Genomic DNA, 24,476 nt, shown 5'->3' on the forward strand with positions numbered 1-24,476 from the left:
AATAAGTTTGGAACCCACCTGTGACAACTTGCTGCAGCCGATGCCAAGATTGCACGATTTTGCAACCAGTGCTTCATCCGCTGCATCCGCATAAATTTTCATTTCGTGTCGCCATCATGGCTGATGAGGTGCAGCCTGACCCAGACTCCCTAGCGCGGAAATGACGGAGTGGTGCGGACGACCTTAGCCTACTCACCCAGGTCAATAATGACCTTCCCTTCAAGCACGCAAAGAGCACTGCCGAAGCATGGAACAGCGTCGCGGCCAAGCTGCTGCAGGCTCCATCGTTTGCGAGAATTGGTCTGGCATCAGCATCCGTCAACGAAAGCAGTCAAAACGAACGTCCGGTAGAAGAGGTCGTTCAACGACGCAAGCAAGCAGACGGAAAAGCCGCATGCGTTGTCGGAAGTTGACTCCATGACGCTTCTTAAGAAGCACTTCGATCTCATGGCAGGACAGCATTTGTGGATGTGCGGTCGTTACAGCTGTATTTTGATTGGACTAATTTAGCGGATACTTACATAGAACCTGTTTGAATCGTATGACTTGCGAAATTCAATTTTTTGTTCATTCTTTTTGTGTTCTGAATATTAGGTTACAGATAGAACAGAACCAAGGTTTGCGAAATCTGTCTACTATTGTATGATCAAATTCATCCGGGGTCGATGACTGGTCAATATATTCTAATCCCGACTTGTTTAGAACCCAATTCATCACCCCGTGTGAGATATTTTAGTTCAAAGTATCTGAACCAATCATGCGTGGAAGCCGTTGGGCTAACTGCATTTGGCCATCAACAACATGAAGGTCGTGAACGCACGGAAGCAGCGGCGCCAACAAGAACGCCAGGAGAAGAAACAGCACAAGAACAAACGAGCTCAGCAAAAGAAGAGCATGCCAACCACTAATGGTAAAGCCACCAACCACGTTGCATTTAAGGGCAAGCGAAAGGCTCCACCGAGTGCGACCGACGCGTCGAAGCGACCGAGGATGGTCATACAGAACAAGTTCATGGAGATGATCCAAGCTCAGGCAGATGAAGGTGATAACATGCCTTTACACAAGTCTAACGCTGATGCAGGAACAATATCGTTGACGACGTCGGCCAAGGGCAGTACTCGCGCTTCGAAAAAGTACCGATCTGCCGAGGACGAGGCATTGAAGAAGCTGGAGGCAAACTTAGGCGTGACAAAGGCCAATGGCCTAGCCAAGCTGAATAAGTTCGTTTGACGTCGTCCAACTGGAAGCTCACAGCGTACGATAGAGAATTCGAAAACGACGGGCTCGGCAATGACTTTGCCGATTTCTTGACGAGTTTGGACGATTTATCCAAGTACGGGATTTCGTCAAATGGTTTGCCGATATCCATTGCGTAGGAGGATCAAGGGCAGCGAGGAATCCGAAGAGTCGCATGACTCGTTGGACAGTGACGACGACGGCAGCGAGTCGATGGACGACGAGATGCAGGAAGAAATGGACAAGCTTGCGAGCGAAGATGCATCGTTTTTGCAAGGTTGAACACACATTGAATTCCTATCTTACCTTTGCGCAGGGTTCGACGACTTGCCCACCGATGACGAAGAAGAGGACGATGACCTGGCCCAATATGACAGCGACAACTTGAGCGACGATGACGAAGTGGCCGAAAATACCAAGGCGAATCAACTCGCAACAGCTATTGGCAATGGCAGTCGTGGTGAAACATGCGACGATAATCCACCGGTAGACGGCTCTCTCGACGAACAAGACAATGACGACGATGAACCCGCAAGCTCCGATGAAAACACAACAGTCTCGGCAGGTACCTTACGAACTGCCCTGCTGGTGCCCGTGTGAATAGTTTCTGCAGTGGTAGAAGAAGACATCTACGGACGGCCTAAGGCACCTCCCGTCAGTGCGTGCTACCGCGCAAGAAATCGCCAGGATTGATGGGTTTGCCTTGCTCGGAGTAGGTTCCAGCGGCTCGAGTCGCTATGTTCCGCCGCATTTGCGACTCGCTTCGTCAAACAATGAGAACTTGCTTCGAGAAATCCGTCGCCGAGTGAACGGTCAGCTCAATCGCTTGTCGGAGAGCAATATGGAGTACGTTGCCGCTGAAAATCTTTTCGACAAATGTGGTTTTGTACTTCAGGTCCATCGCAATGGAATTTGAGTCGATCTATCGGTCGCACGTTCGTGCAGATGTCAACCGCGTATTGTTGGAGGCATTGCTTGCATCGTGCTGTCACGAGGTTTGCGCAGTGTTTCGCTGTGGCGATCTGAAGCTCCATGGTAGACTCAAGTTATGACGCAATTGATCACAGTCCATGCAGCCCTCCTCGCGGCGCTGTTCCATTCGGTCGGGACTGAAATCATCGGTTTCTTTATTGAGAACTTTGTGCAACTATTTCACAAGGTAAACATGTTTTGTCGACGCTTTCCCACCTCGAATAATCGTTTTAGAAATTGGAAACACTCCGCGCGACGACACCGAGCAACATGGACGAAGTGCCGTCGAAAGAAACTTCCAACTTGCTGCTCTTCATCACGAGCTTGTATGGCTTTGAAACTGTGCATTGCACGTTGGTATACGACATTTTCCGATATTTATCGGACAGGTACGTCGACCGGTCGTTTTTTCACGTGGAAAAAGTGAAAGCGTCGGCTAGTTTCCAGCCCATGGACGTTGAATTGCTGCACCTTTTGTTGCAACGTACGCATTTTACCAGCTTGAATGTTGTGTAAATGGGGATCGTACCTAGATTGCGGGCCATCTTTGCGCGCGGACGATTCCAGTGCTCTTTCCGAAATGATCACCATAATCCAGGCAAAGGCTGCAACTCATGAAGACAAGTACGTGGTCGAAGGAATTGTGGATTGTCTGTACATGCATGCGTAGACGTGTTCAGTTTTTGCTCGACCTCATTTCCAACTTGAAGAAGCAAAAAGCCAAGGCGAAAGGCACGTCCGCTTTGTCGTCGGATCGATTCTTGCAATTGCGAAAATGGATTGGCCGAGTGAAGAGTCGCGTGGGCCACTCGAACAACGCCTTGCGTGTTGCCTTTTCGGAGCTCTTGGCTGCGGATGGTACGCATTCAATCTGATCATTTCCCACTGTAAGGAGAATATATTTTAGCCCAGGGACGATGGTGGATTATTGGCGGAACATGGGTGCCTCCAGTGCGTTGCACAAGCTCCACATTCTGTCGTCATGCCGAGTGAAATAGAGCCAACCTGCAGCAAAGAAAAACGAAAGTTCTCGGACCAACAGTCTCCTTCGCTTGGCGGAGAAACAACGCATGAATACAGGTGTGCTTTGCCTTTCAAATGCATCTAGCCATGCAAACGAATTTGTAGATGTCCGTCGCTCCATCTTCTGTGCCATTATGGGTGCTTCCGATTTCATCGAGGCCTACGACGCTGTCGTGAAACTGGGGTACGTGCTTTGGAATGGCGTCCCGCCAACAAGGCGTACGTCCGATGTAGCCTCAAGGACAAGCAAGAACGAGAAATTATTCGAGTGATTCTCCACTGGTAACTGCATTTCATGTTCTGTAGTTTGCGCGTTTTGATGGCGTTGTAGTTGCGGAAGTGAAGCAAAGTACAATCCATTCTACGCCCTTCTCGCATCCAAGTTTGCTTTGAGTGACACGCGGTATAAATTTACGCTGCAGCTTGCGTTTTGGGACGTGTTCAAGCAGGTCAAGATCGACGCTGCCGCCGTCGTGTCGACTTGTGCTAACGTAACGGTATAGATGGCCGAGTGGAAGCCTCGGCAAGTGTTCAACATGGGCTGTTTGCTGGCGAGTCTTTTGGAGTCGGACGCAATGTCCTTGACGTGCCTCAAGGTGGTTGCTCTTCGTCCGTGGTTCTGTTTTTGATGCCGATATAAACTAGGTTTTGGACTTTACCGACTTATCTCCCGCAGCCATTCTCTTTCTTAAAGTTGTGTTTGAGAAATTGCTTTCGGCCGACGACGAAGCCGCCGTCATTGGGGTGTTTGAACGCATGGCACTGCACAAAGTCAAGGTACGTTGCTCGCCGGGTGACCATGTGACACATTGGCGCGTAGGTGCCAGGGCTTCGAGATGGAATCACAGTGTTCCTGCACCAGCACATGATGCCGTACAAATTCAAGAACCTGCTGGGAAAAGTGCGAGCAAAGATGGTGGCGGCCTTGCTTGACGTGGTTGGCAAAAAGTAACCAGGCCCGGCGCCGCGCTGGATGGATGCTCCAAGATAGATTTTGAATGCATGCACGTTCATCGTCTGTGGTGTTGTTGATGCGGGCTGGCTGCTTTGGACTTGAGGTTGCGTCTACGTACGTATTCTCCATGTCCATCCATCCAGCGCGATGCTAGAGCACGGCAAACATAGACTGCACACAAGAATGTGATCCATGTGGGAGAGCACAATCGGTCCTGTCCCGAACTGCGCGACGGCGGCATTCTGGTACGTTCCAGGCCAGGTTCAACGCCGTGGTCCATCGTCGTGCGGACGCGCGAGCAAGTCCTGCGCCGTGAAACCGATCGTGAAACGGTACGACATGTGGAGCAACGTGCGGTAGGGCGATGGCAACGGTCACGATCAAGTCGCATGTCGAAGTGCAAGATGCCGCGGGCGCAACGATGCACCGCCGCCCACTGCGCAAACACCAACAAGCCGTTGCCTCGCTCGCGTCTCTGCACGCAAATCTTTTCAACGTGCACGAGCCAGACATATTAGACCTTCGCGACAGCGGAGTGACCGACTACTCGCACGAGTTTCTGCATCACGATAGCGACAGCGACTGGGTCGTGTTGGAATGGGACGACATCATGCACCCCCACGCGAGGTACGTTCAAATCAAGCTTCTCCTGCGGCAAAAACGCACGTTTCAAGAGCCGCCCCCAACCACGGGACTGAGCTCGAAACCCTCCATCGTGCGTTCAATGCACGGCAACTTGGTCATGTATGGACCACCGACCACAAGAGCCAGTAATGCCCAAAGCTCGACAAGTTCACTCGACTACTCGGGGACATCGACGCATGGCGTCGACGATGCGTTTACGTTGGACTCGATGAACGATTCAGAAGCGGCAAGCCCCACGAACTCGCGCCGCCGCCCATCATGGACACTGTCGCAATCGTCTTTCGACAAGGACACGTTGAACGGCGTCGAATCGAACGCATCAGCACACACTGACAACGACCAGAACGCGCTCGATGCTGTGGTGTTGCGGTGCCGAAGCTTCACGCACTTTGATCTGGCCTTCCTGGACGGCAAACATTCCAATGGGCGACTGTACTGGGTAGATCAAGTCCAAGGGGACCTCGGGTATGTCGATCTTGACTCGAACGAGTGCTTCGTGCTGTTGGAGCGGCGTCGACATCCATCTCATATCAAGGTCGTGGGGCGTTGTGCTGTATTCATTGAAGCGGGAAGCGACGACTCGTCGGATGGCGGGTCGATCTCATGCATGAACCTGGACACAAACGAAGTCTCGGTGGTGGTGGCGCGTCTGTCGCATCCAGTTGGACTGTGCGCCATGAACAAGACGTGGTTGGCATTTGGGCAATGCGTCGCGTCCGCGCGAGGCCGCGTGTTGACGCTCTCCGCGATTTGCAATGTGACGTTGGCAATGCGTTGCCCAGAGCCCGACTCGGAGCCACGTGTCCGGCACTTGGTGACCACGGCGCTGACCTCCAACGCCGTCGAGCCGACCGCGATGTCCGTGTCCGAAAGCGGCGTTTTGTGCGTGGGGTTTAGCACCACGTCGTCGCATGTCTCGACCACGACGGGGGCGCTTTTCATTTGGATTCCTTCCCGCAAATGCACCGCCACAGACGTCTTCGAGTACACCGTCGCCATGTCGATCGAGCTGGCGACACCCCACTCGGTGCGCGACGTCGTGGGCCACCCGTCGTGGCCGTTTTTCTACTTTTGCATGGCCGACGACCGCGCGATGGCACATGCCCCTGCTCTCGGACAAGTCGACTTGCGATCGTCCCATCCCGCTCTGCTGCTTGACACCGAGCGATTCATTCCGTCCATGTGCATGGCCGGCACCACCGACCGACTGTACTATTGTGCTCGCGCCAGTTCCACCGTAAACATCACGTACGCATTCGACATTTGCGAGCCAAGCCATGGTCTCCCCCGCCAAGCTCGTGCCACCAACGGTCTTACCGACACCTCCAACTGTGTCGAGACCAACGTATCGCACGATCGTTCACGGGTCGAAGATGGGCAGGTCAAGAAGATCCAAGTCATCCTTCGATCGCGACCGCTGCTGCCGCATGAACTGGACCGCGGGGTCCGTAGTGTTGTGACGTGCCAAGGATCGAACGTGCATGTCGCACCCGTTCGAACCTACCAAGTGCCAAAGCACTACCGGTTCGACACGGTCTATGGCCCGGACGCGACGCAACAAGAGCTGTACCAGGTATACAGATCGAGTCGCTCCATGAACGTCATCCCTTGCGATAGACATCGATCCTGCCACTCATCCACCGAGTGCTGCAAGGGTACAAGTGCACCGTGTGCGCATATGGTCAAACCGGGTCGGGGAAAACGCACTCGATGGAAGGGTCCAAGGCGGAACCAGGCATGATCTCCCAGAGCCTCTCGACCATTTTTGACGAGCTCCGGGGCAAGCTCGACAGTCGCGTACGCATGTCGCACGTCGAAATCTACAACGAAGAGCTGACGGATCTGTTGTCGACATCGTCCCAGCGGCGGCGGCGCGGCGAGAGACATCCGCAAAAGGGCTGCCATCGTGACCACGGGAGGAAGGCGGCACGTGCAAAGCTCCGTGGCCTGGCAAGTACGACGACGTTTGAGCAGCCGAGCGGCGACGTGGACGAAATAGTAGACAACGACGTGGACGTCGCCAAGCTCTCGATTGCGCGGCATCCTTGCCACGGAGTGTTTGTGCAAGGGTTGGAAGAAATTACGATTCAGTCGGCAGCGGATGCCGAGACCCTCCTCGAACGAAGCTTCCACTGCCGGCAAAAAGCAGCCACACTGTGCAACAAGGTGGGACACTGTGCAGCCGTTGGGACGACGTGACCAGGTCGTTGATGCGTAGTTGTCGAGCCGATCGCATTCGATCTTAACCGTTCACACCGAAGTCACACGTACGTCGAGTGGCTTGCGTTCGTCGTCTGACCATCCCCCAAGAGCTCGAGTCGGGCGAGCCATGCGTATCGTACGGTCAGCTGCGCCTGGTCGATTTGAGCGGTTCGGAAAACTACGACCGCGCGGGGGCACAAAAGGAGCGCCAACAGGAAGCGGCCAACATCGGGCACGGGCTGTTGGCCCTCGGGCGAGTGATTCGCGCACTGGTCGAAAAATGGCCCCACGTTCCATATCGCGAAAGCAAACTCACGGTAACGACGGCACACGACGGCGTGGCCCAGAGTGCTTATCCAACTTGCGTAGAGGTTGCTCGAAGACAGCTTGGGTGGCACAGCCATGACGATGCTGCTCCTGGCCGTCTCACCTGGCGACGAAGCGCTCGAAGAAACGTTGAATACGCTCAACTACGCAACGATTGCGAAACGAGTGACCACGCGTCCGACAAAGTCGTCGTCGTCGACAAAGCTGGAGAAGATGGCTGGCTCGCTCCCAGACTGCAAGAGCCAGCCAACGTTGAGCAGCGCACCGACCGTGATATCTCCGTGGCAGGGCCGCGTTCCGATCCGGTCCAGCAAGGCGGACCTGAAGCGTCTCATCCGCGCCACGGACCGTGCCATTCACGTTCCCACGTCCGAGTGGACCGAAAACATTGTCCATGACAACGAGCGAAGGCTGACGAAGAAGGCGAGCCAAATCCTCAGGTACGATCCAAGTGATTCGTTCGAGGGAACGGCATCTGACGTCTCGGCGACCAAAGCGCCATCTTTGCCAAATTCGACTCGAAGAAGGGCGGTGTGCTGTACAAACACGACGTGCAAAAGGTGTACCACGATCTGTTTCAGCTCCCCAAGGCAGCAGCCCCCGACAAGTTGCTCCTGGACGACTTCCTTGCCAAGTTTGAACAGGTCCTGGCGACGAATCCGATGGTTGCGCGCCACGTGTTTACGTCCCAAGGCTACACGTTGAACATGGAGAAAGCCCGGCCGGGGACAGCGGCGGATCCGATGGCGGTCGACAGGTACAACAGCCAAGTGTCGGCACCACCTTGCTCAACGCGAATGCCGTCGCCAAGTGTGACGAGTGAGCCCAACGCGCACATTCAAGAGATTGGCGCTCCCGTCGGAAACTTTCGCGGGCTCCGCGACATGCGCAAGAAAAAAATGTCGACTCGACCGTCGTCAGCTCCGATCCATCGTGAAATGGCCCACGGATACCACCAATTCACCGACCGCATCGTAACACGATAACGAGGGCTCGTCGACGTGGAGGCTTTTGATCACATGAGCTGGTTGGGTTTCGCCCTAGAGTGCTGGACTCGTCCATGTTGACGAACGGGGTGGCACGGGAGTTGGGAGAAATATTTGCGAGTCGAACGACGACACATTTTTAACTTGTGCAGGTACCCATGGCGAACTCAATGGTCAACCTTTCGGGATGACCAATACAGCGTCGACAAGTCGTGCTCCAGGCGGAGAACTTGTCCCACGAGCCACAGAATCTCCTTTTGCGACGTCCCGTCGAAATCGAACGATGGAAGAAGGGCCTCCCGTAGCGATACCCACGTCGCACCCAACGCTGATACGCCAGGGAAGAGTTCTCTGGCATTCGGGACGGGACTTGACAGACCAATACACGTGCCATCTTCTTGCGACCCCAATGCGGCCGCGATGAAGCTCCCACGGATCTAGCATCATAGCCACAAATCAAGTGTCGCTCTCTACTTCAAGAGAGACGTACCGCAGCTAAGCTCGAGGAATCCACCACATACAGGGAGACGTGCAGAGCATCCAAAGCACGAGCTCGATCAACTCGCTTGATCGTCAAGTCGTTCAAGGCACATTTTAAAGACGAAGAGTCGTTGGCATGCAGCGCAGATAACGCACGCAATAGGGTTGGTTGGGGGGGTGTAGACGGCCCCGGCAAGATGGCTAGGTTCATCGAGGTCGGTGGAAGTGGAGTTGTTCCGGCAGAAGCGCCAAGAAATGCATGGCGGTACTCGTCGTAGCACATCCACCACTGCGCCTGGCCGTCGTGAGTGGGAGTGTACCACTTGGTCATGTGACCGGGCGAGTTTTGAGCTGTAAATGCGCCGTCGTCCATTGTCAAAGCGTTCAAGGACGTTGCCAGCAGAGTAAAGTGAAAGGGTAAGGGCCGATCGTCGTGCACCAGGTAGCACTGCACCTTCAGATTGGACACGCCAGAGCAAAACATCTTGAATGGCTCGACGGCGATTGCTTTCACAAACGTGACATCGAGCGCGGGCCACACGTACGTGAATTGATGAGTCGTCTTCGTCGTGGGTTCCCGCAGCACCACCAGCACACGCCTGATTGAAAGCGTCAGTGCACGACGACAAATGTCGACCACTCTCCATACCAGTCTGTGAGCCGAAGCGCCGGAGCTGCTGTTCTGTCCACTTGGATCGAGATCTCCAGCACAGGGGGCCGCCCACAAGGCGTCCGGCCATCTCGACCCATGCTCGTCACCGAAACTTTGCATGACATGATCGTGCGGATGCCTTTTGCCGCATGAGACGCGATCAAATCCATTCAAACTGCACCTTTGACCTGACAGAGCCGCAGGAACTTTCTCGTCGAGTTTGCTTTGTCAATGGCTTTGCTTAACGCCGAGGAATTCTGTCCCGACGCATGCATGTCGAACTCGGCCTGTGTAATCTTGGCCACTTCAGCCTTCAGCGCACTTTCAGTGCCTCTTTTAAACGGGGTCTCCCCTGGGATAGAGCATCAAGTCGTCCTCCAAGCACAGTGCACCATACCTTCGTGGGGTTGAATGCACGTGGAAAACACTCTCCCCGACCTTTGCAACACGTACAATTCATTCCGATCGGAGCCCAGCGCAACTTTTGCTACACCCTACGACTCGAATGACTCCAACAGCTTGTACACACCATTCGGCAACGTACGTGGGGAATGTGGCCGAGCGGAACGCAGGCGGTTGACGGAGAAGTCAGGGAGCGTCTGTAGCATCGCCCATGGACAATGTACACAAACTGCTTGGACGCGCGATCGTACTCGATCCAGTCAATGGGCGAATGGAGCTGGACGTCCCACTTGATCTGCTTGTGGGAGCCGACAACCACGAGGCGTCCCTGAGTACCAACGATTGCAATCGCGTCGACGGCATCGAGAGAACTCCATGACACACCAAACAAACGGTAGACTCGCTGGTTTTTGAAGCACCAAAATGTCGATGGCTGGGATACGACGGTCATTTTCGAGTCCAGGGCAACCACGCGTACTTGGCCATCCCTGTCTCCTTGGAAGAGCAGCACAGCGACACTCGTTCTGTCTCCACTCATCTCATTGAGATGCCCCGCTTTGTTCCCTGCATTTGAAACCAACAGCATGCAAGTCGCCATTTCGCCATCGAGGGCGTCGTACTCGCGGCGTTCAACCTCATTTTTGCGTGGCAGTGACAGCGCAGTCGTGGGCACCAGCACACTCAACGCAAAGACCACCGATAGACCGCTCTCCACCAAACAAGAAATGCTTCGAGTACCCGGAACGCAATGAACGGGGCCATGCTGACCTTTCTCGTGTGGCGCATCAAGTGGTCGCTTGCGGTTTGCTCGCACATGACGCGTCTGTCCATACGCAGCTAGTGCATCGGTGTCGACTTTACCTTCGCTATCGCTCAAGTCAATGCACACTACACTAGCATCACTACTTACTCATCGCGACTGGACAATGCAATCGTAATTGGCTTGGCGCCACTGAAACGTGGCAACGGGACTTGCCAGATGCTGCCGACGTCTCCTGCAATGACGACGCTGCCTACGAATGGAATCAGCGTCAAGATGCAACATGTGCATTATGAACGTACCATCGATCGAAGCAACGTCCACTATCGCTTCTTCGACATGAATCGTGCACTGCAGTATATGTGTGTGACGATGGCGTGAGGATATGTATTGACACCCACCTTGAGCATTGTACCTTCGACAAGGTGCAGCACGTTGGGCAGAGTGCTGATTGCATACAGGGGTGCAGCAGCCGTCTCAACGCGGTGCAGATGGGTCATATACCCTCGAGCAGGGCGTGCGAACTGGCCAAGGATGCACACGGAGTTGACAGCAGGCGGCTCCTCCATCGTCCAACTTTTTGAACACCCCGCGCACTTGTGAATGTTTTATTCAGATTTAAATGAAGGGCATCTATAATTCCAATATTGTGAAAGTGCACAAATTGTACGCCATGCGAATGTCCTGCGCAGCCGGTGCGACCGTCTTGGCCGTTGGGCTCTCCTACGTTGGGGTGGCGTGGTTGTTCTGCATGCATGCTCCGCTTGCGTATATGGTGCGTGTTACGGCGGTCTTTGTGCATCTACCAACACCCGCTTGACCAGGACGAAGTCTTTCACTTTCCGCAGACCCAGCGCTACTGCGAGGGACGTTGGGGTACCAATGGGTCCAACCGCCACGACAATCTAGCCTCATGCGCATTGACTAGATGTTTGGGACCCCAAGATCACAACATTTCCTGGTCTTTACATTGTTGGAACGTGGCTTGGCACTGCGGTTCACTTCACCCAGTCATTCGTTCAGCACGATTCACCGCTCTGTTCGTTGACTGTGCTCCGCAGTGCCAACGTCCTTTTCAGCCTCGGCAGCCTCTTCTTGATCGTCAAATTGCGCTCCATGAAGGTACTTGCCCCGACTCTTCCACATGCAATGCTCATGCACACGACTTAGTATTCGGCTAGCACGGCCACGACAGGGATCGTCCACGGAGTCGCGATTGCTCTGTTTCCTGTCCATTACTTCTTCTCTTTCTTGTACTACACGGACGCTGGAGCTCTCTTCTTCGTCCTCGTCATGTACTATTTCGCCCAAGTCGGTCGAACGGATCGTCTCCGTAGAGGCGCCTGGACAACGTCCAACCTCATCAGCGTCGCAGTAACAGCATCGCGTCCCGTTGCAGTCGTATTATCGACTCAAGTTGCATCTAGAGTGGCTTTGCTGCCGTCGGGTTTCGCCAGACAAATGTAAGCTCCTCGGACGAGGCCAACGCCTATCGACCACATCCCACGAGTAGGTTATCTGGGTCGTCTTTGTTGTGGGCTCTGAAATCGTCAGCGACTTGGAAGCCGCCCATGCGACGGCTCTGTATGGGTACAACTCTATTGTCATCACTGCTTCAGCGCTCCACGACGGATGGTAGACCGGGCGATGGTGCTGCAGCTTCGACTGCCGTTGGGTACGCCTCCATGCGGATACATTCGTCTCAGTCGCATTAGGCTCGACTCGACGCTGCTTGCGTTTGTGGTCGTCTTACTCAAAAACAGTCGACGACTGTTCACGTTGTTCTGGCCCCACCTGTCGATTTTGGTTGCATTTGGCATATTTCTCGTCTACAACGGGTCGATCACTGTGGGTACGACCGTTCTTGAGGTCGTGCGTCGATCGATCTGCTTTTCACAGGCGACAAGGCCAACCACGTGGCTACGTTTCACTTTGGTCAGATCCTGTACTTTAGCGTCGTCTGCGCCAGTGGCCTCGGCCTCGCGTGCTTGGATCCTCGTACGACGACTTCATTTTCACCGCTGAAGGGGGGGTGTTCAGTCCACATCCTTGAACGACATTTCCTTAGAGAACGTGGGCCGTTTCTTCAAGACCTTGGGCCACCGCCAATCCGTTGGTTGGGCATTTCTTGTCGGGGCCATCTTCCTTGGCCTCATCTTTTGCTTCAGGTACTCGAGTGTGTCACCCATGTTGTCCGCTGCTCGAGTGTGTCACCCATGTTGCCCGCTGCTCACGTATCGCCAAAGCGACGTCCACCCGTTCATGTTGGCCGACAACCGCCACTTCACATTTTACATTTGGAAGCGCTTCTTCCTCAAACACCCCCTGATGAAGCTCGTGCCGGCTCCATTGTATGCGTACTGCCTGTGGTTGCTCTGGCAAAACTTACGTACGTCTGCTGCAGTGCCTCGACCCATTTGATGGACGATCCTTCGTTCGCTTAGGCGCGGCCACGTCCCCTCTGCGCGCGACCGTGTTCTTCGTCGCGACGGCGCTCGTCTTGATCCCAACTCCGTTGGTCGAGTACGTGGTTTTCGTCATGTCGGTCGGTGTCGAGTGTCATATCTCTGCTTAGGCCTCGGTACTACATCGTGCCTTTCGTACTCTACCACGTCAACGCAAAGAACGTAAGCAGTGCTGCCTGCCGCGTTTCCTTACGATGCAGGACGGCTAAGATGCTCTGCTACGCTAGCAACCGCTGCACCACCTCGTGTGGATCTCGGTCAGCTATGGCGTTGTCAACGCCTGGACGATTTCCATCTATTTGTTCAAGCCATTCACGTGGCCCGACGGGACCGAAGCCAGGTTTATGTGGTAAAGATGAACAGCGATCGTCAATCCGCCCAGCGAGGGACGAGCCACGTTGTCAGAAATCGTACTTCACTGCCTTCAAGTACAGACCATGGGCAGGGGCCATGCGAGGCGCAAGCTGCCGGTTGCGGCCGTCGAGAATTCGCCCAATGTCATGGGGTTGCAACCTGTGTTGGCCGACGTCGACCAGAGCGCCGACAATGTTGCGCACCATGTGATACAAGAACGACGGAGCGGACGCTTCCACGTTGATCAGTTGCAAGTCGTTGCCAAATGCAAAATTGGAGGGAAGGTCGACGACTTGGACGCCAACGTGGTCCACGGTTTTGACCGGTGTCAGCGCTTGGCACTTGATTCCGCGAAAGCTCGTAAAGTCATGTTTCCCCACGAAGTACGAACACGCCTCGGCCATGGCGTTGACGTCGAGAGGCATGGGCACGTGCCATGCCGTGTCTCGGGTGAAGAGCGTCGACGGAGTCAAGTTCTTGGCCCATAGCCTCGCCTCGGATCGCTCTCTCGGAGCGTAGATCTGATAGATGTAGTCTCGCCCGCTCGCGTGGAACCGCGAGTGAAAGTCCATCGACACCGCTTCTACTTTTCGTATCACGATAGGTTGGTTGTGCTCGCGGAGCAACGAATTCATGCAATTACGAACGACCTCGGGGGAATGGGGCGCTTCGATGTCCTCGGGTCTGGGCTCCACGACATCTCTTGCCCTTCGATGCGTCCGTCGCAAGTCAACATGGCACACGTTGCCCTACAACTCTTGTCAGGACGCGTCGCGCCGCATTCTATTGCACCACACCATGGCATGCACACCCGCGTCGGTCCGACTCGACACCACAACGCGAGACATGTTTCCTGCTCCTACCAGGCGCTGGAGCACCTTCTCCAGCTCAAACTGGACAGTTGGAGCGTCGGGCTGCGCTTGGAATCCTTTGAACGCAGTGCCGAGGTACTCGACCGTGACCTTGTACCGTTGCATGGCCGGTGGTGTTGTTGGTCGTCGCTACGGCTGCATTCAGGTCAAATTAATCGATCGGATACTTTGAACGCTGCTTATTTCTGAGCGACGTCCACTTACACACAACAGTGACGGATGGCTTGGCGCCGCGCCAACTCCTCTTCTCCGTAAGCACCCTCGTCACCATCATTGCCTCCATCGGACGCGCTGCCTCCCTTCCTCCTCCTGCCACTTGAGCTTGCTTCGCTGCATGGATCGTTGAAAGCGGTTTCATTGGACAAAATTCGTCGAGTACGAGATGGTCGACTGGATATTTTATCCGAATTTCATGTCCGTAAAACTTCCACCGACCGGATAGGCTATCCGTATTGCATACCCTTCGAGGATACAAATTCCATCCAGATCTCGCCGACAACGACCCATGTCTCTGCTTGCGTCCAAGCATGTACGGCATGCCCTGAATGACAACTGTAATATGGCGACACGCGCACTAGGTGGAATTCGAAGTTGTGTGGAGGGAAATCGAGCCATCGGTGGAGGTGCTGGTCAGCGGCAACCACGACCCGTTTTCTTACGACAAGTGGCAGAGTGTGTATCGAGGCGTGTACAACATTTGCACAAACCCTGGAACCCCTCAAGCAGAAACGCTCTTCCAACATCTCCGCGATGTGTTTGTCCAGCGCGTGTCCGACATCGCGGACGTAAGCCTTCTGTCTTGCGTCACCCTTCTTAAGGCACACCAACCCAGGTCCTGATGGCTGAACACGGGGAAGCACAGTTCTTGGCTCAATACTGCTCGCATTTCAATATGTTTTCAACGGGCACGGCTTATGTGTCGGAATTGTTCAGCTACTTGAATCGGTATTGGATTCAATACGCCCATTCCGAATATGGCCAAGCCCCAATTCAAGGAGTGTACCCCATTCCAGAGGTAGGCAATTCCTGCTGTCACGCCAGATCCCTGCATGCGTTTGTAGCTGGCGTTGCGAATCTGGAGAGATGTGCTCTACACCAAGCTAAAGCCTCGAGTCATTGCAGCTCTTTTGCACCTGTTCCACCGGGACAGGGAAAACGGCGGCGACAACTTTGAGCACGGCGACCTCATTGCATCGACTGTCGAGGTAACTTGACGCGAGATCTTTTCAGGGCTCGCAATTGTTGTAGATTTTTGTTGTGCTCGGCCTGAACAAGCAAGATCCGCTCAAATTGTACCGAGAAGACTTGGAGGCGCACTTCCTCGCTGTACGGCTGCGCCTTCCATGTCATGTCTGTAAACCTTTCGTTGCATCAGGACGCTGCCAACTTTTACTCGGCACTAGCACAAGACCTATTGGGCAGCGTTTCTATTGCAGAGTACCTTGTCGTCGTTGAGAAGGTGTGTAAGCAGGAAGAGCGCCGCTGCGAAGGCAAGATGCATCGCATGTACGACCGACGACGGCATCTTTTTCACGAGCCATGTCTTCATGGTGAACGTAGCACGGTCTTGCAAACGAGACAAACATGTTGTCGTGTGCTGGTCGAAGAGCACGCCGAGCGAATTTGCGACGATGCGGAAGCTTTCCTCGACAACCACCAGATCCACGACCTACGCCGTTTGTTTGTGCTGTTTTCAGAGTTGCCCACCGCCCACGCGCTTGCCATGTTGAAGGTACGGCGGGTGGCGTCGTGCTCTCTCGGCTGTCATGTCCAACGTAGAACATATTCAAAAAATACGTCGAGCGCACGGGCCTGGCAATTGTAAAGCAATTTGAAAGCCACGACACAATGCGGAACCCGGAAGAGTACATTGAGACACTGGTGGCCGTGCGAGAAAAGTTTTACGCGGTCGTCAAGACCGCGTTCGAGTTGCATCCGTTGATGCGCACAGCGCTGGATCAAGTACGTGTGCGCCAGGACCCAACAAGACTCAGCAGTGGTAGGCGTGCCGGTCGTTTACGAATGCCCATCCGTCGTTGCCGGAGCTCTTGGCCAAGTACACGCACGTGCTCATGACCAAATCCAAGTACTCGACCGACGACGGCATGGAAAAGCGAGTGGAATCGGTCGGCGTTGTGTTTTGCCTGCTGGACGACAAAGATGTGTTCAAGACAATGTACTCCACGTTGCTGGCGAAGCGGTTGATTCAAGGTATGGCTCGTCTTGTGACTCTTGCGAGGTGGTGCCATGGTGGACAACATGGTAGGCGGCGCCGTCGCGATGGATCTCGAGCTGTCGTTGATTCAAAAGCTGCGGGACATTTGTGGATGCGACTTTGTCTCGAAGCTTCAGAAAATGTTCACCGACAAGATCGTGAGCACCGTACGGCATCGCGTCGATATGTCGCCAACTGACGCATCGTGTAGTCCACAAACACGTCGTACAAGGCGTGGAAAGAGGAAAACCACCGCGAACGCGGCTCGCCCGTCGTCGCGACGATCGACGTTGCAATCGACGTGTTGACCGCTGGCGCGTGGCCGATTCCAACGCCAGCGCAAAAAGACCTGAAGCTGCCTGCGGTTTGGTTCGACGAGCTCGAGCTGTTTGCGAAATTCTACGGCACACAGAGCACCGGTCGCCGTCTGCATTGGGTGCACCACATGTCCCATGGAATCGTGCGAGTGGCGGTCGCGGGCCGACGGTTTGACTTGCACGCCACCTACCACCAAATGGCGCTGCTTCTCCTGGTGCGAACGGCATATCGTTGACCACGTCCTAAAGCATCTCGTACACAGTTCAACGAGTGCGACTCGGCCACGATGGACGACCTGATGGCCAAGACGAGCTGGACCAAGCTCGACATTCAGCATCACATGCAGCCTCTCGTCAAGGTAAGCCGACATCGAGTGGCCTCCCATGAAGTCCTGTGCAGGTCAAACTGTTTGCGTTGTGCCTGAACGAGACATCCGACGTGCACGCATATTCGTTCAACACTGCGTTTACGTCGAAGCGATCGCATCTCACGGTTCGAAAATCTTTTCGTCGTCGATCGTACCCTCGTCACGATATATCGCTTGGTCAGGTGCTTCCAAAGTACACACAACTGAGCCGTCCCAAAGCCAAGTCGGCCGCGCCGTCGCGCGAAGTGGTGGAGGACCGAAAAATGACGATGCAAGCCGCAATCGTGCGCATCATGAAGTCGAGGCGCGAGTTGTCGTTTGCCACGTTGCTGTCTGAAACGACGCACATGCTCGCGATGCAATTCGTGCCAACCCAAGCGTTCCTGCAGCAAAACCTCGACGTGCTGGTCGACAAGGAGTACATTCGTGTGGCCGCCCAAGGGACCGCCACCATGCCGGACGCAGCTCGAGCGCATGCCGCCGTGTATGTCTACGTCGCGTAGCTGTGAGAATATACGTCAGTCGAGCACGCTTCCACCACTCCCATGCGCCGCGGTCAAACATCGCCATCGATATAACCCAAGTCGCAAAGTATGAATTCGATCGATCGACTACACCAACTGCCGATACTCTCGCGACCGCGTGTGATGCTGTAAAAACAACACCCCCGCGACCAGACCGGCGGCAAACATGGCAAAGTAGGCAAACGCAGACACAATGGGAAACGAAGCCGACGCCGTCATCGTGCTGTCTGCGAGCAGCACTTGGGGAGGAGGGTTGTAGGCTTGTTTCGCGGGCCACGCGGCGTAGTTTGTCGACTCGAGCCACCACGCGGGGTACCCCGGGACATGCATGTCGCCAGCCCGGTCGCCTTCAATCACGTAGCCGTCGTTGAATTTGCCCACGAGCTTGAATGCAAAGGTCCACCACCGATCGACCATCGCTTGAGCAAACTCGTTGTTGCGGCGTTCGATAAAGTCAAGGCGCGCCGACACGTCCGTGAGGTTGTGTACTTGAACGACGGTCTCGGCCTCGAGCGCAATCGCTTCGTCCTGAATCGCGTCCAGCTCCTTTTTCACGTCGGCGTGGATGAGGTCGTACCGCAGCATGCTCCAGTTGTTGACAAACTGAAAGGCCCACCACGCGGCCTTTGGGTTGAATTCGTGGCGGCGACCCACGAGATACGACGGTGGAATCGTGCGCTGGGCACACGAAAACGGCGTGTAGATCGACCCATGGGGGGCGCCCAGCGCGTACCAAGTCACACCGCCAACGTCGTCTGGGAGGTTGCCGCGCGCTTGCAAGACAAAGCTATGGGTCGTTCGGTGCATCGACACCGATCGTTCCCACCCGCCTTGCACGCCTTTGTTGGACCCGCCGTATCGCACTGGGTTGCCAAACGGACCCGCCGCCGTCTCCTTTGTCATGTCGTACGGCGTGCCTTCGTAATGGTCGCGCATCATGTCCATCAGGCGCTTTGGCGTCACTTTCTCGTCCGGCGCGACAGAAAATGGATACGTTTCAACGGTGGGATGCTGGCCCAGCGTCGAGTCAAACTTTTTGGACGGCGCAAACACGTCGAAGATGCGCCAGATGCGACGTCCGCCGTACAGGGGCTTGGTCGGGCCTGGTTTCGCCCACGAATACGCCGCGGCAAAATCAAACGGACCCGACGCTGGGTCCCACCACCCCATGTCCTTTGCAAACGACTCGACATTGGACGACGCCATAAAGTTGTCTGGGTCGGCCAGGTTGAGCTGGCGGATGACAAACGAGTTGGCGACGACAGCAATGTGATCGTCAGGCACGCGTTGCGCTGCCCACACAGCGCTGCTGTTGTTCGGCCCCGTCAAGATGTGAAAAATCCAAGATTCGCCATACTTGTCTGAAATGCCCAGCGCTTCCGACGAGCTCCCGTAGTTGGCGCGTTGGTTCTTTCCATATTCACCGAAAAAGCCATGGGTCTCGGCCAAGTCGCCCATGAGTTGGATGGCACACCGAGCGCTGTCGCAACGTTCGAGGGCAATCTTCGACAGCTCTTCAATGCCAAACAAGTTGTGACCGTAATGCAGGGACTTGGGCCACCCCACGGTCTTTGCCGCGCAGGTGCTTTCAGCAATACTCAACTGGACGTCGTTCATCATGCCATAGTCGTGATCAAAGTAGCCATGTGTGTACGGGACTTGAGGGATGTGGCCGATGATTTTCGACACGGGTTGATCGCCCACGGGCTCATACAACGGACCGCGATCCATTGTTACCAAGCGAGGATATCCATTTCGCTGAAAGTTGTGCACATGACGCACGGACCCTTCCGAGTGATTCATGGCTGGTACGCGCACCATGCGTAAATCGGATGGGTTCAAGCCAGCGTCGTTGGTGTGGGTCACCATGACTGATCCATCTGCCGTCGCTTTCTTGCCCACAGCAATCACCGTGCATCCTTCGATTTGGGGGGTCGCAACGAGCGCCAACGCCAGGACCGCCCACTTGAGCATCGTTCGTTGTCGGCAAAATCCGAAATGACGCGAACCACTTCAACTGCAGTCGCCATGGACGGTTGAAGTGGCCGGAGTTAGTAGTACTAATACCATATTCCCGTCAATATGACTTGTTTTTATCCACATACTATTTGCTAGTGAGAAATATTACTCTAGTATCTACTAGTCTTCACCGCACTCCATCCAATGCAGTTCTCGCGTTGAGCAAGCAAGTGTTCCCGCATTCCCGCGGTGCAATGGAAGGTACGACGGCGTTGCGCGCATTCCACTCACCAGACGTTTTGTACGAAGGTTTCCGCGTTTGACAACGACCACAGCAAGTGGCGCTGAAGTTGGCTTTGGATCAGCCTGCAACGCACATTTCAGAGCTCCTTCGTGCCGCTCGCATTCGACGCTTGCATGAATGGAATGAAGAAAACCTTTCATTATGAAATGCGTCACGGAGAAAGTATTAGGGCAGGCGGCGGCTGTACTGATAGTCCTGTGGGGTGTGGTCACCGTTTGGGTTTGATATGAGTGGGTCAGGTCGAGGAAACGCGTCCGTCCTGCCTGGGAACCGCTGCTGCAAGCTCGCGTCATCGTAATAACCCTCGGACGATGGATTTCCAGGCCCAAATCGGTCGGCGGCATACATTCGGTCGTGGTGGTCTCGCCGGTATGAACTTTGGTCGCCCGAGTTGTATCGCTGGTCGTCATTCCAGTCATGGGTTCGAATTCTGGCATACGGCGCGGCGGGTGGTTGAGGTGGCAACGACTGCTGCTGGTCCGTGGGGTACATGCGCAGCCTTGGCTGCTGGTCTCCCCCCGGGCGCGTCAACGAAGAGCTCTTGTCCAAATCCGACATCGAAATCACGTTACTCCGAACGGGCTGTCCAAGTGGGCGAGGCGGGGGCTGGTTGAATCGTGGGGCAGTCGTCGCAGAGTTTTCTGAACGTGGCTCGTTGAATGGAGAAGGGTGGTTCATTTGAGGCGGAGCTTGACTCGGGACAAGGCGGTTGTCTGGGTGGCTGAAATGATGCTGTGGTACGACAGGGCGCGGCGCAGTCGTCAGGTCCGCGTGGCTGTGGTGGGGGGAGTGGCTGGTCAATGGAGGTGGGTTGACGAAGCCACCGACTGCGGACGGATGATGACATTGGTCGTAGTCATGACCTCGTGGATGGTTTGGCCCCATTCGCTGATGAACAAATACGTCGTCTCGTATGTGCCTGGCGGGAGGCGGGAACCGGTGGTCGGTGGACGGCACTGGTGCCTGGATTGCTGACGGGGGCGGGGCATATCCAGTTCGACGCGGGTCTTCGTCGCCGTGCAGGCGAGGGTAGCGAGATGAATGGGAGTTGGGCGGCTCGGCATGCTGGCGTCGCATGGACTCGGGAGGGTACGGATCCGGATAACTTGGCTGGTGCTGCGGATGATGGGGGTGCGGTGGGTGGGGATGATGCTCAAAGTACGGCGGTCGAGACGACGACGACGCCGGTAACGATCGGATCGCACTAGGGTGAGAGGAAGGCGACTCTGCCTTGATGCGCTTCAAGACGCCAGCCGAGGGGGGTGGCCCGGCCTCTGGCGCCCCACGCTTTGCGTTGTGTCGGAGTCCATCCAAAATCGCAAACAACGTCGACTGCACGTCCACGGGAAAGCAGAGGCGGAGCAGGTCAGCGTGGCTTGTCAGGTACACAATCGTGTCGACGACCGAGGAAAAGTACTCTGGTTCGCGAGTGTTCTTGCCGGCCCACGGCGGGTACACATACAGCGTCGCGCCTTGCACATCGGATCTCCATCCGTTGTCAGCCAACGCGGGCCACGCATGCCGCTCGAAGAGCGCGTTCAGCGTCTCGATATCTGCAATGCCACAGAGTTAGCATTCGAGCGAGACAGGGAATCGCACCTCGCTCGGTTAATGTGGGTTTGAATGGAGGTCCGTTCTTCATCACGGAGGCGACGTGTTGCTGCGGTGGCTCGGCGGGCTTCCGCATCGGTTCCCTCGGTTTGCCATGGTGTATTCGTTTGTCTTCGATCAACAAGTTCATTGTATTTTCACGCGTGAGCTCCTCCGTGTCGCCATCGGCATACACTACCGTGAACAACTCAGTCTGCGAATTGTACTTGACCACCTAGAACGCATCCGTGTCAGCACAGCGTTCCACAGCGGCGGCGTGCGGTCACCTGGCCAACAAATCGTCCATGGCCGGCAAATGTCTTTGCAATGCGCTGCCCAACCAGCGATTCGGGCGGCTGGTATGTTGGATAGTCAAAGTCGTCTCGCCCAGCTGACACGTGGGCTGCATTTGGGTTGTTTGCCGATCCGTACGAGGACGACCTGGGCGACGCCGGCCGGTCGAGTCCGTCGATGGTGTTGGGCCGCGACGATGGGGCGATCCAGCTGCTGCGGTTCGACCCGAGATCTGGACGGGGTCGGTTTAGCAGACCAGGGGACCCATTCACTCCCGCTCCATTCGTCGATGACACTCGGTGCATGTCGCTGAGATGGCCAGGTTGATCGAGCAAGGGAGGTGGCCCCGTGCGACTGTTGTTGTTACTGAACGAACCCAGAGTGGCCGGAGGATGCAGCGAAATCGCCGGGAGCCGGACATCGCCAGAAGTTTGATGGCCAAGCTGAGGCAGAGTTGGTGGCGGTTGTTGTGGGTGATCGGACTGCTTGATGGGGTTGTCGAGTCCAGGTCGAACGAGCAGATTGCTCAGGACCGAGCTGCTACCTTGGCCTCCTCGCTTGTTGATGTCATCGTTAGCCGCCGCGACGGGTTCCCCGTAATGTGGCTGATCTCCGCGTCCACCCAAGTTGTTGTGCACCCGTCTGTCGTTCCCGTCCCGCAGTCCCCTAGATTGATCGGAATACGATTTGCTGTCTGTGTCAGACTCCGTTTCGGAGCCATTATCTTGCACACTTTGTCGGCGCTGGCGACCATGTCCACTGGTCGACGTAGACGACGAGTACGGCCCACAGTCATCGGTCCCGTGCTTTGGAATGCCGCTGGCCGCGGGCGACAAATCACGACGCGGATTGTCGATGATTGCAGCAAGGGTCGTCGACGGCACGTCATTCTTGTCCTCCATAACAGTCTACCAGCCAGCGTCGTCGGTATCGTTGCCGCCGCACACACACAGGCACCTGATCTGATCGCCGGATTTGCGTGGCCGTCGAATGTGCCAGTAGTGCAAACGGCCACAGGCTAGGTCGTTACAAAATCCAAGATATTCGATTGCCCACCCGATTTCACCCGCCCAGCCCGGGCCAAGCTGGAGTAAATTTGAGTGAAAATCGTCCCGTGTGTTGAAAATTGAGCAAATTTGGCAGTTTTTCCTCTAAAATTGACACATTTTCAAGTTCCAACGGCGGAAGGTGTTCGACCGCCCATGTCCCACGTTCGCACCGTCATTTCCCCCAACAAGCAGAGGCCGCAAGACAAGCAACGCGATCATGCTCGAAGTGTTGTGCGCCATCCTTGCGTTCCTGCTCATCCTGGCGCTGACCTTCACGAATGGATACTGGGTACGTGCGGCTTGATTCCCTTCAAGATTGCGATCGCACTGATGTGGTCGGATGTGTGGAGCTTATCACGCTGGACGAGCTGGAACTGGATCATTTGAATCCCGCCGACGTGTGCAAACGCTTGAACAGATTGGTTGGTAAGTGATGACTATGCTGTGTCCATCTTGGGCTTAACGTGTCGTCCACCTTGAAGTCCCAGAAGTGATTGCGCACGGCGTACTGATCGTTGCATCGTTGCTGGGGTTTGCACCGGGGATGCTTGTCCTCAACCTGCCGCTCGCGTTGTGGCACGGACGAAAGTGCGTCCATACTAAGTGGCTGAGGCGTCTCGAACCTCAAGGGTTTGCTGTAGGTACATGCGCAACGAAAACTACTTGGACCCCACCGACATCCTCCGCTTCAAGAACTTGAAAGCGACTCGCCACGAAGCTATCGCGAAGATTCTCTTCTATGGCCTGCTTATCATCTACGCCATGTTTTGGTACGTGTTAGTCATTGCGAAGGATGGGAATTCATTCGATGCGCAGGATGGTGTCGGCTATTGTCGCCTCGTCGAAGCGAAAGGTGTCGGGCTAGTGACCGGGTAGACCCATGGCAGCGTGCTGCCCCTTCTAGCTAGCACCACAGACGAAGTAGTATGAACGATCGGGATCATTTGTGTCGTCTTGTTTGCGGATGACCGACGCGACAGAGCATTCATCAATTCTTGTTTTTGAGTAAGAACTTGAGCGCAATGCCAAGCGCTACCACCGCCCCGGCAGCCAACCCGATCCCGATCGCGCTGTCCTTTGATAGAGTGTCCTTGACACATCTGTGGAGGTTCAACGCTTTCTCGTGCTTGGGGTCGATACGTAGCAGCCGTTCGCAGTGCTGTCGGCATTTGGCGTGATCGCCGAGCTCAAAGTACGTCGTTGAGAGGGTGAAAAGGCACTCGATCTTGTTGATGCCGTGCTCATCGAGCATGTCTACCGGCACAAGATCACAGCAACGTGCACGAGAGAGGGTGGGTAGCGTACCGATCAACAGGCCGACGCCTCGCGATTTGTTCTCCGCTTTCTCGTCACGGGTGAGGGCTTGTGCATACCGGAACTTGACGGACACGTTGGGATAATCCTTTTCCTGCTCAGCCAGGTAGTTCTCTCGCGCCGTCGCCAAGTCCACCACCGTGCTTCCCGCCGACGCGGTGTCCTTCATTTGGCGACTCTGTTACTTTATAGAATTGTCAACACCCCAACC

General features: G+C 55.3%; 10 protein-coding genes across 12 annotated transcripts; 5 read left to right on the top strand and 5 right to left on the bottom strand.

Annotated features, from left to right (window-relative positions):
* The first annotated feature begins 775 nt into the window (after positions 1-775).
* On the top strand, positions 776-4,335 carry H310_08571. Of its 2 annotated transcripts, XM_008874379.1 has the most exons (22): positions 776-1,042; positions 1,082-1,220; positions 1,265-1,333; positions 1,377-1,513; positions 1,553-1,681; positions 1,727-1,801; positions 1,850-1,894; positions 1,953-2,082; positions 2,132-2,231; positions 2,276-2,395; positions 2,443-2,597; positions 2,649-2,692; positions 2,742-2,832; positions 2,879-3,066; positions 3,116-3,159; positions 3,207-3,288; positions 3,337-3,415; positions 3,466-3,513; positions 3,563-3,680; positions 3,735-3,827; positions 3,877-4,008; positions 4,052-4,335. In XM_008874379.1, exons 1-22 carry the CDS (start codon positions 802-804, stop codon positions 4,181-4,183), a joined length of 2,391 nt encoding a protein of 796 aa, XP_008872601.1. In that variant the 5' UTR covers positions 776-801; the 3' UTR covers positions 4,184-4,335. The 2 variants fall into 2 exon arrangements, with proteins under 2 accessions (XP_008872601.1, XP_008872600.1); XM_008874378.1 differs by having other exon boundaries at positions 1,553-1,801.
* Positions 4,336-4,526: 191 nt separating this feature from the next.
* On the top strand, positions 4,527-8,377 carry H310_08572 (hypothetical protein). Its single transcript, XM_008874380.1, has 6 exons — positions 4,527-6,404; positions 6,449-6,997; positions 7,050-7,098; positions 7,142-7,350; positions 7,403-7,800; positions 7,857-8,377. Exons 1-6 carry the CDS (start codon positions 4,551-4,553, stop codon positions 8,344-8,346), a joined length of 3,549 nt encoding a protein of 1,182 aa, XP_008872602.1. The 5' UTR covers positions 4,527-4,550; the 3' UTR covers positions 8,347-8,377.
* Positions 8,322-11,221, bottom strand: H310_08573 (hypothetical protein). Its single transcript, XM_008874381.1, has 9 exons — positions 11,042-11,221; positions 10,943-10,991; positions 10,791-10,893; positions 10,023-10,746; positions 9,876-9,972; positions 9,660-9,830; positions 9,476-9,617; positions 8,837-9,425; positions 8,322-8,783 (listed from the first exon to the last, which is right to left on the bottom strand). The coding sequence occupies exons 1-9, from the start codon at positions 11,207-11,209 to the stop codon at positions 8,514-8,516; spliced, it is 2,313 nt and encodes a 770-aa protein (XP_008872603.1). The 5' UTR covers positions 11,210-11,221; the 3' UTR covers positions 8,322-8,513.
* A 77-nt stretch (positions 11,222-11,298) lies between these two features.
* Positions 11,299-14,124, top strand: H310_08574 (hypothetical protein). Its single transcript, XM_008874382.1, has 14 exons — positions 11,299-11,415; positions 11,465-11,516; positions 11,569-11,762; positions 11,811-12,014; positions 12,068-12,103; positions 12,154-12,230; positions 12,280-12,315; positions 12,356-12,492; positions 12,540-12,638; positions 12,709-12,808; positions 12,887-13,029; positions 13,085-13,163; positions 13,216-13,267; positions 13,333-14,124. The coding sequence occupies exons 1-14, from the start codon at positions 11,314-11,316 to the stop codon at positions 13,456-13,458; spliced, it is 1,437 nt and encodes a 478-aa protein (XP_008872604.1). The 5' UTR covers positions 11,299-11,313; the 3' UTR covers positions 13,459-14,124.
* H310_08575 (tRNA pseudouridine(38-40) synthase) lies at positions 13,377-14,467 on the bottom strand. The gene is made up of 2 exons (XM_008874383.1): positions 14,257-14,467; positions 13,377-14,208 (listed from the first exon to the last, which is right to left on the bottom strand). Exons 1-2 carry the CDS (start codon positions 14,434-14,436, stop codon positions 13,507-13,509), a joined length of 882 nt encoding a protein of 293 aa, XP_008872605.1. The 5' UTR covers positions 14,437-14,467; the 3' UTR covers positions 13,377-13,506.
* Positions 14,468-14,803: 336 nt separating this feature from the next.
* H310_08576 (hypothetical protein) lies at positions 14,804-19,741 on the top strand. The gene is made up of 14 exons (XM_008874384.1): positions 14,804-14,860; positions 14,910-15,116; positions 15,164-15,346; positions 15,393-15,536; positions 15,580-15,657; positions 15,707-15,837; positions 15,892-16,063; positions 16,111-16,293; positions 16,335-16,542; positions 16,598-16,713; positions 16,758-17,078; positions 17,127-17,222; positions 17,264-17,356; positions 17,414-19,741. Exons 1-14 carry the CDS (start codon positions 14,837-14,839, stop codon positions 17,732-17,734), a joined length of 2,277 nt encoding a protein of 758 aa, XP_008872606.1. The 5' UTR covers positions 14,804-14,836; the 3' UTR covers positions 17,735-19,741.
* H310_08577 (hypothetical protein) lies at positions 17,737-19,742 on the bottom strand. Its single transcript, XM_008874385.1, has one exon. It carries the CDS (start codon positions 19,727-19,729, stop codon positions 17,843-17,845), a length of 1,887 nt encoding a protein of 628 aa, XP_008872607.1. The 5' UTR covers positions 19,730-19,742; the 3' UTR covers positions 17,737-17,842.
* Positions 19,743-20,136: 394 nt separating this feature from the next.
* H310_08578 lies at positions 20,137-22,923 on the bottom strand. 2 transcript variants are annotated; one of them, XM_008874387.1, is made up of 4 exons: positions 22,860-22,923; positions 21,896-22,810; positions 21,618-21,843; positions 20,137-21,571 (listed from the first exon to the last, which is right to left on the bottom strand). In XM_008874387.1, exons 2-4 carry the CDS (start codon positions 22,802-22,804, stop codon positions 20,184-20,186), a joined length of 2,523 nt encoding a protein of 840 aa, XP_008872609.1. In that variant the 5' UTR covers positions 22,805-22,810; positions 22,860-22,923; the 3' UTR covers positions 20,137-20,183. The 2 variants fall into 2 exon arrangements, with proteins under 2 accessions (XP_008872609.1, XP_008872608.1); XM_008874386.1 differs by having other exon boundaries at positions 21,896-22,923.
* A 245-nt stretch (positions 22,924-23,168) lies between these two features.
* On the top strand, positions 23,169-23,816 carry H310_08579 (hypothetical protein; the record flags this gene model as incomplete). Its single annotated transcript, XM_008874388.1, has 5 exons — positions 23,169-23,240; positions 23,302-23,377; positions 23,434-23,539; positions 23,593-23,721; positions 23,768-23,816. The coding sequence occupies 5 exons, from the start codon at positions 23,169-23,171 to the stop codon at positions 23,814-23,816; spliced, it is 432 nt and encodes a 143-aa protein (XP_008872610.1).
* A 63-nt stretch (positions 23,817-23,879) lies between these two features.
* H310_08580 (hypothetical protein) lies at positions 23,880-24,447 on the bottom strand. The gene is made up of 2 exons (XM_008874389.1): positions 24,257-24,447; positions 23,880-24,205 (listed from the first exon to the last, which is right to left on the bottom strand). The coding sequence occupies exons 1-2, from the start codon at positions 24,432-24,434 to the stop codon at positions 23,940-23,942; spliced, it is 444 nt and encodes a 147-aa protein (XP_008872611.1). The 5' UTR covers positions 24,435-24,447; the 3' UTR covers positions 23,880-23,939.
* Positions 24,448-24,476: the final 29 nt, after the last annotated feature.

The sequence above is a fragment of the Aphanomyces invadans genome (genome assembly GCF_000520115.1).
Source record: "Aphanomyces invadans strain NJM9701 unplaced genomic scaffold supercont1.18, whole genome shotgun sequence".
Lineage (NCBI taxonomy): Eukaryota > Oomycota > Saprolegniomycetes > Saprolegniales > Verrucalvaceae > Aphanomyces > Aphanomyces invadans.

Bases quoted from the DNA above. Each gene is read 5' to 3' on its own strand.
- H310_08571 (XM_008874378.1), top strand. From the start codon at position 802: ATGAAGGTCGTGAACGCACGGAAGCAGCGGCGCCAACAAGAACGCCAG. The intron at 1,334-1,376 runs GTACGGGATTTC...TCCATTGCGTAG, and splicing joins AGTTTGGACGATTTATCCAA to GAGGATCAAGGGCAGCGAGG. The intron at 1,802-1,849 runs GTACCTTACGAA...TAGTTTCTGCAG, and splicing joins AAACACAACAGTCTCGGCAG to TGGTAGAAGAAGACATCTAC.
- H310_08572 (XM_008874380.1), top strand. From the start codon at position 4,551: ATGGCAACGGTCACGATCAAGTCGCATGTCGAAGTGCAAGATGCCGCG. The intron at 7,099-7,141 runs GTACGTCGAGTG...CCATCCCCCAAG, and splicing joins CGTTCACACCGAAGTCACAC to AGCTCGAGTCGGGCGAGCCA. The intron at 7,351-7,402 runs GTAACGACGGCA...CAACTTGCGTAG, and splicing joins ATCGCGAAAGCAAACTCACG to AGGTTGCTCGAAGACAGCTT.
- H310_08573 (XM_008874381.1), bottom strand. From the start codon at position 11,209: ATGGAGGAGCCGCCTGCTGTCAACTCCGTGTGCATCCTTGGCCAGTTC. The intron at 10,894-10,942 runs GTACGTTCATAA...TTCCATTCGTAG, and splicing joins GGACGTTGCTTCGATCGATG to GCAGCGTCGTCATTGCAGGA. The intron at 10,747-10,790 runs GTAAGTAGTGAT...CTTGAGCGATAG, and splicing joins GCATTGTCCAGTCGCGATGA to CGAAGGTAAAGTCGACACCG.
- H310_08574 (XM_008874382.1), top strand. From the start codon at position 11,314: ATGCGAATGTCCTGCGCAGCCGGTGCGACCGTCTTGGCCGTTGGGCTC. The intron at 13,164-13,215 runs GTACGTGGTTTT...ATCTCTGCTTAG, and splicing joins ATCCCAACTCCGTTGGTCGA to GCCTCGGTACTACATCGTGC. The intron at 13,268-13,332 runs GTAAGCAGTGCT...CTGCTACGCTAG, and splicing joins ACCACGTCAACGCAAAGAAC to CAACCGCTGCACCACCTCGT.
- H310_08575 (XM_008874383.1), bottom strand. From the start codon at position 14,436: ATGCAACGGTACAAGGTCACGGTCGAGTACCTCGGCACTGCGTTCAAA. The intron at 14,209-14,256 runs GTGTGGTGCAAT...CAAGAGTTGTAG, and splicing joins ACGCGGGTGTGCATGCCATG to GGCAACGTGTGCCATGTTGA.
- H310_08576 (XM_008874384.1), top strand. From the start codon at position 14,837: ATGTCTCTGCTTGCGTCCAAGCAT. The intron at 14,861-14,909 runs GTACGGCATGCC...CACGCGCACTAG, and splicing joins CTCTGCTTGCGTCCAAGCAT to GTGGAATTCGAAGTTGTGTG. The intron at 16,714-16,757 runs GTACGGCATCGC...CGCATCGTGTAG, and splicing joins CCGACAAGATCGTGAGCACC to TCCACAAACACGTCGTACAA.
- H310_08577 (XM_008874385.1), bottom strand. From the start codon at position 19,729: ATGCTCAAGTGGGCGGTCCTGGCGTTGGCGCTCGTTGCGACCCCCCAA.
- H310_08578 (XM_008874387.1), bottom strand. From the start codon at position 22,804: ATGGAGGACAAGAATGACGTGCCGTCGACGACCCTTGCTGCAATCATC. The intron at 21,844-21,895 runs GTGACCGCACGC...GATGCGTTCTAG, and splicing joins ATGGACGATTTGTTGGCCAG to GTGGTCAAGTACAATTCGCA. The intron at 21,572-21,617 runs GTGCGATTCCCT...GTGGCATTGCAG, and splicing joins ACCCACATTAACCGAGCGAG to ATATCGAGACGCTGAACGCG.
- H310_08580 (XM_008874389.1), bottom strand. From the start codon at position 24,434: ATGAAGGACACCGCGTCGGCGGGAAGCACGGTGGTGGACTTGGCGACG. The intron at 24,206-24,256 runs GTACGCTACCCA...TTGTGCCGGTAG, and splicing joins AGGCGTCGGCCTGTTGATCG to ACATGCTCGATGAGCACGGC.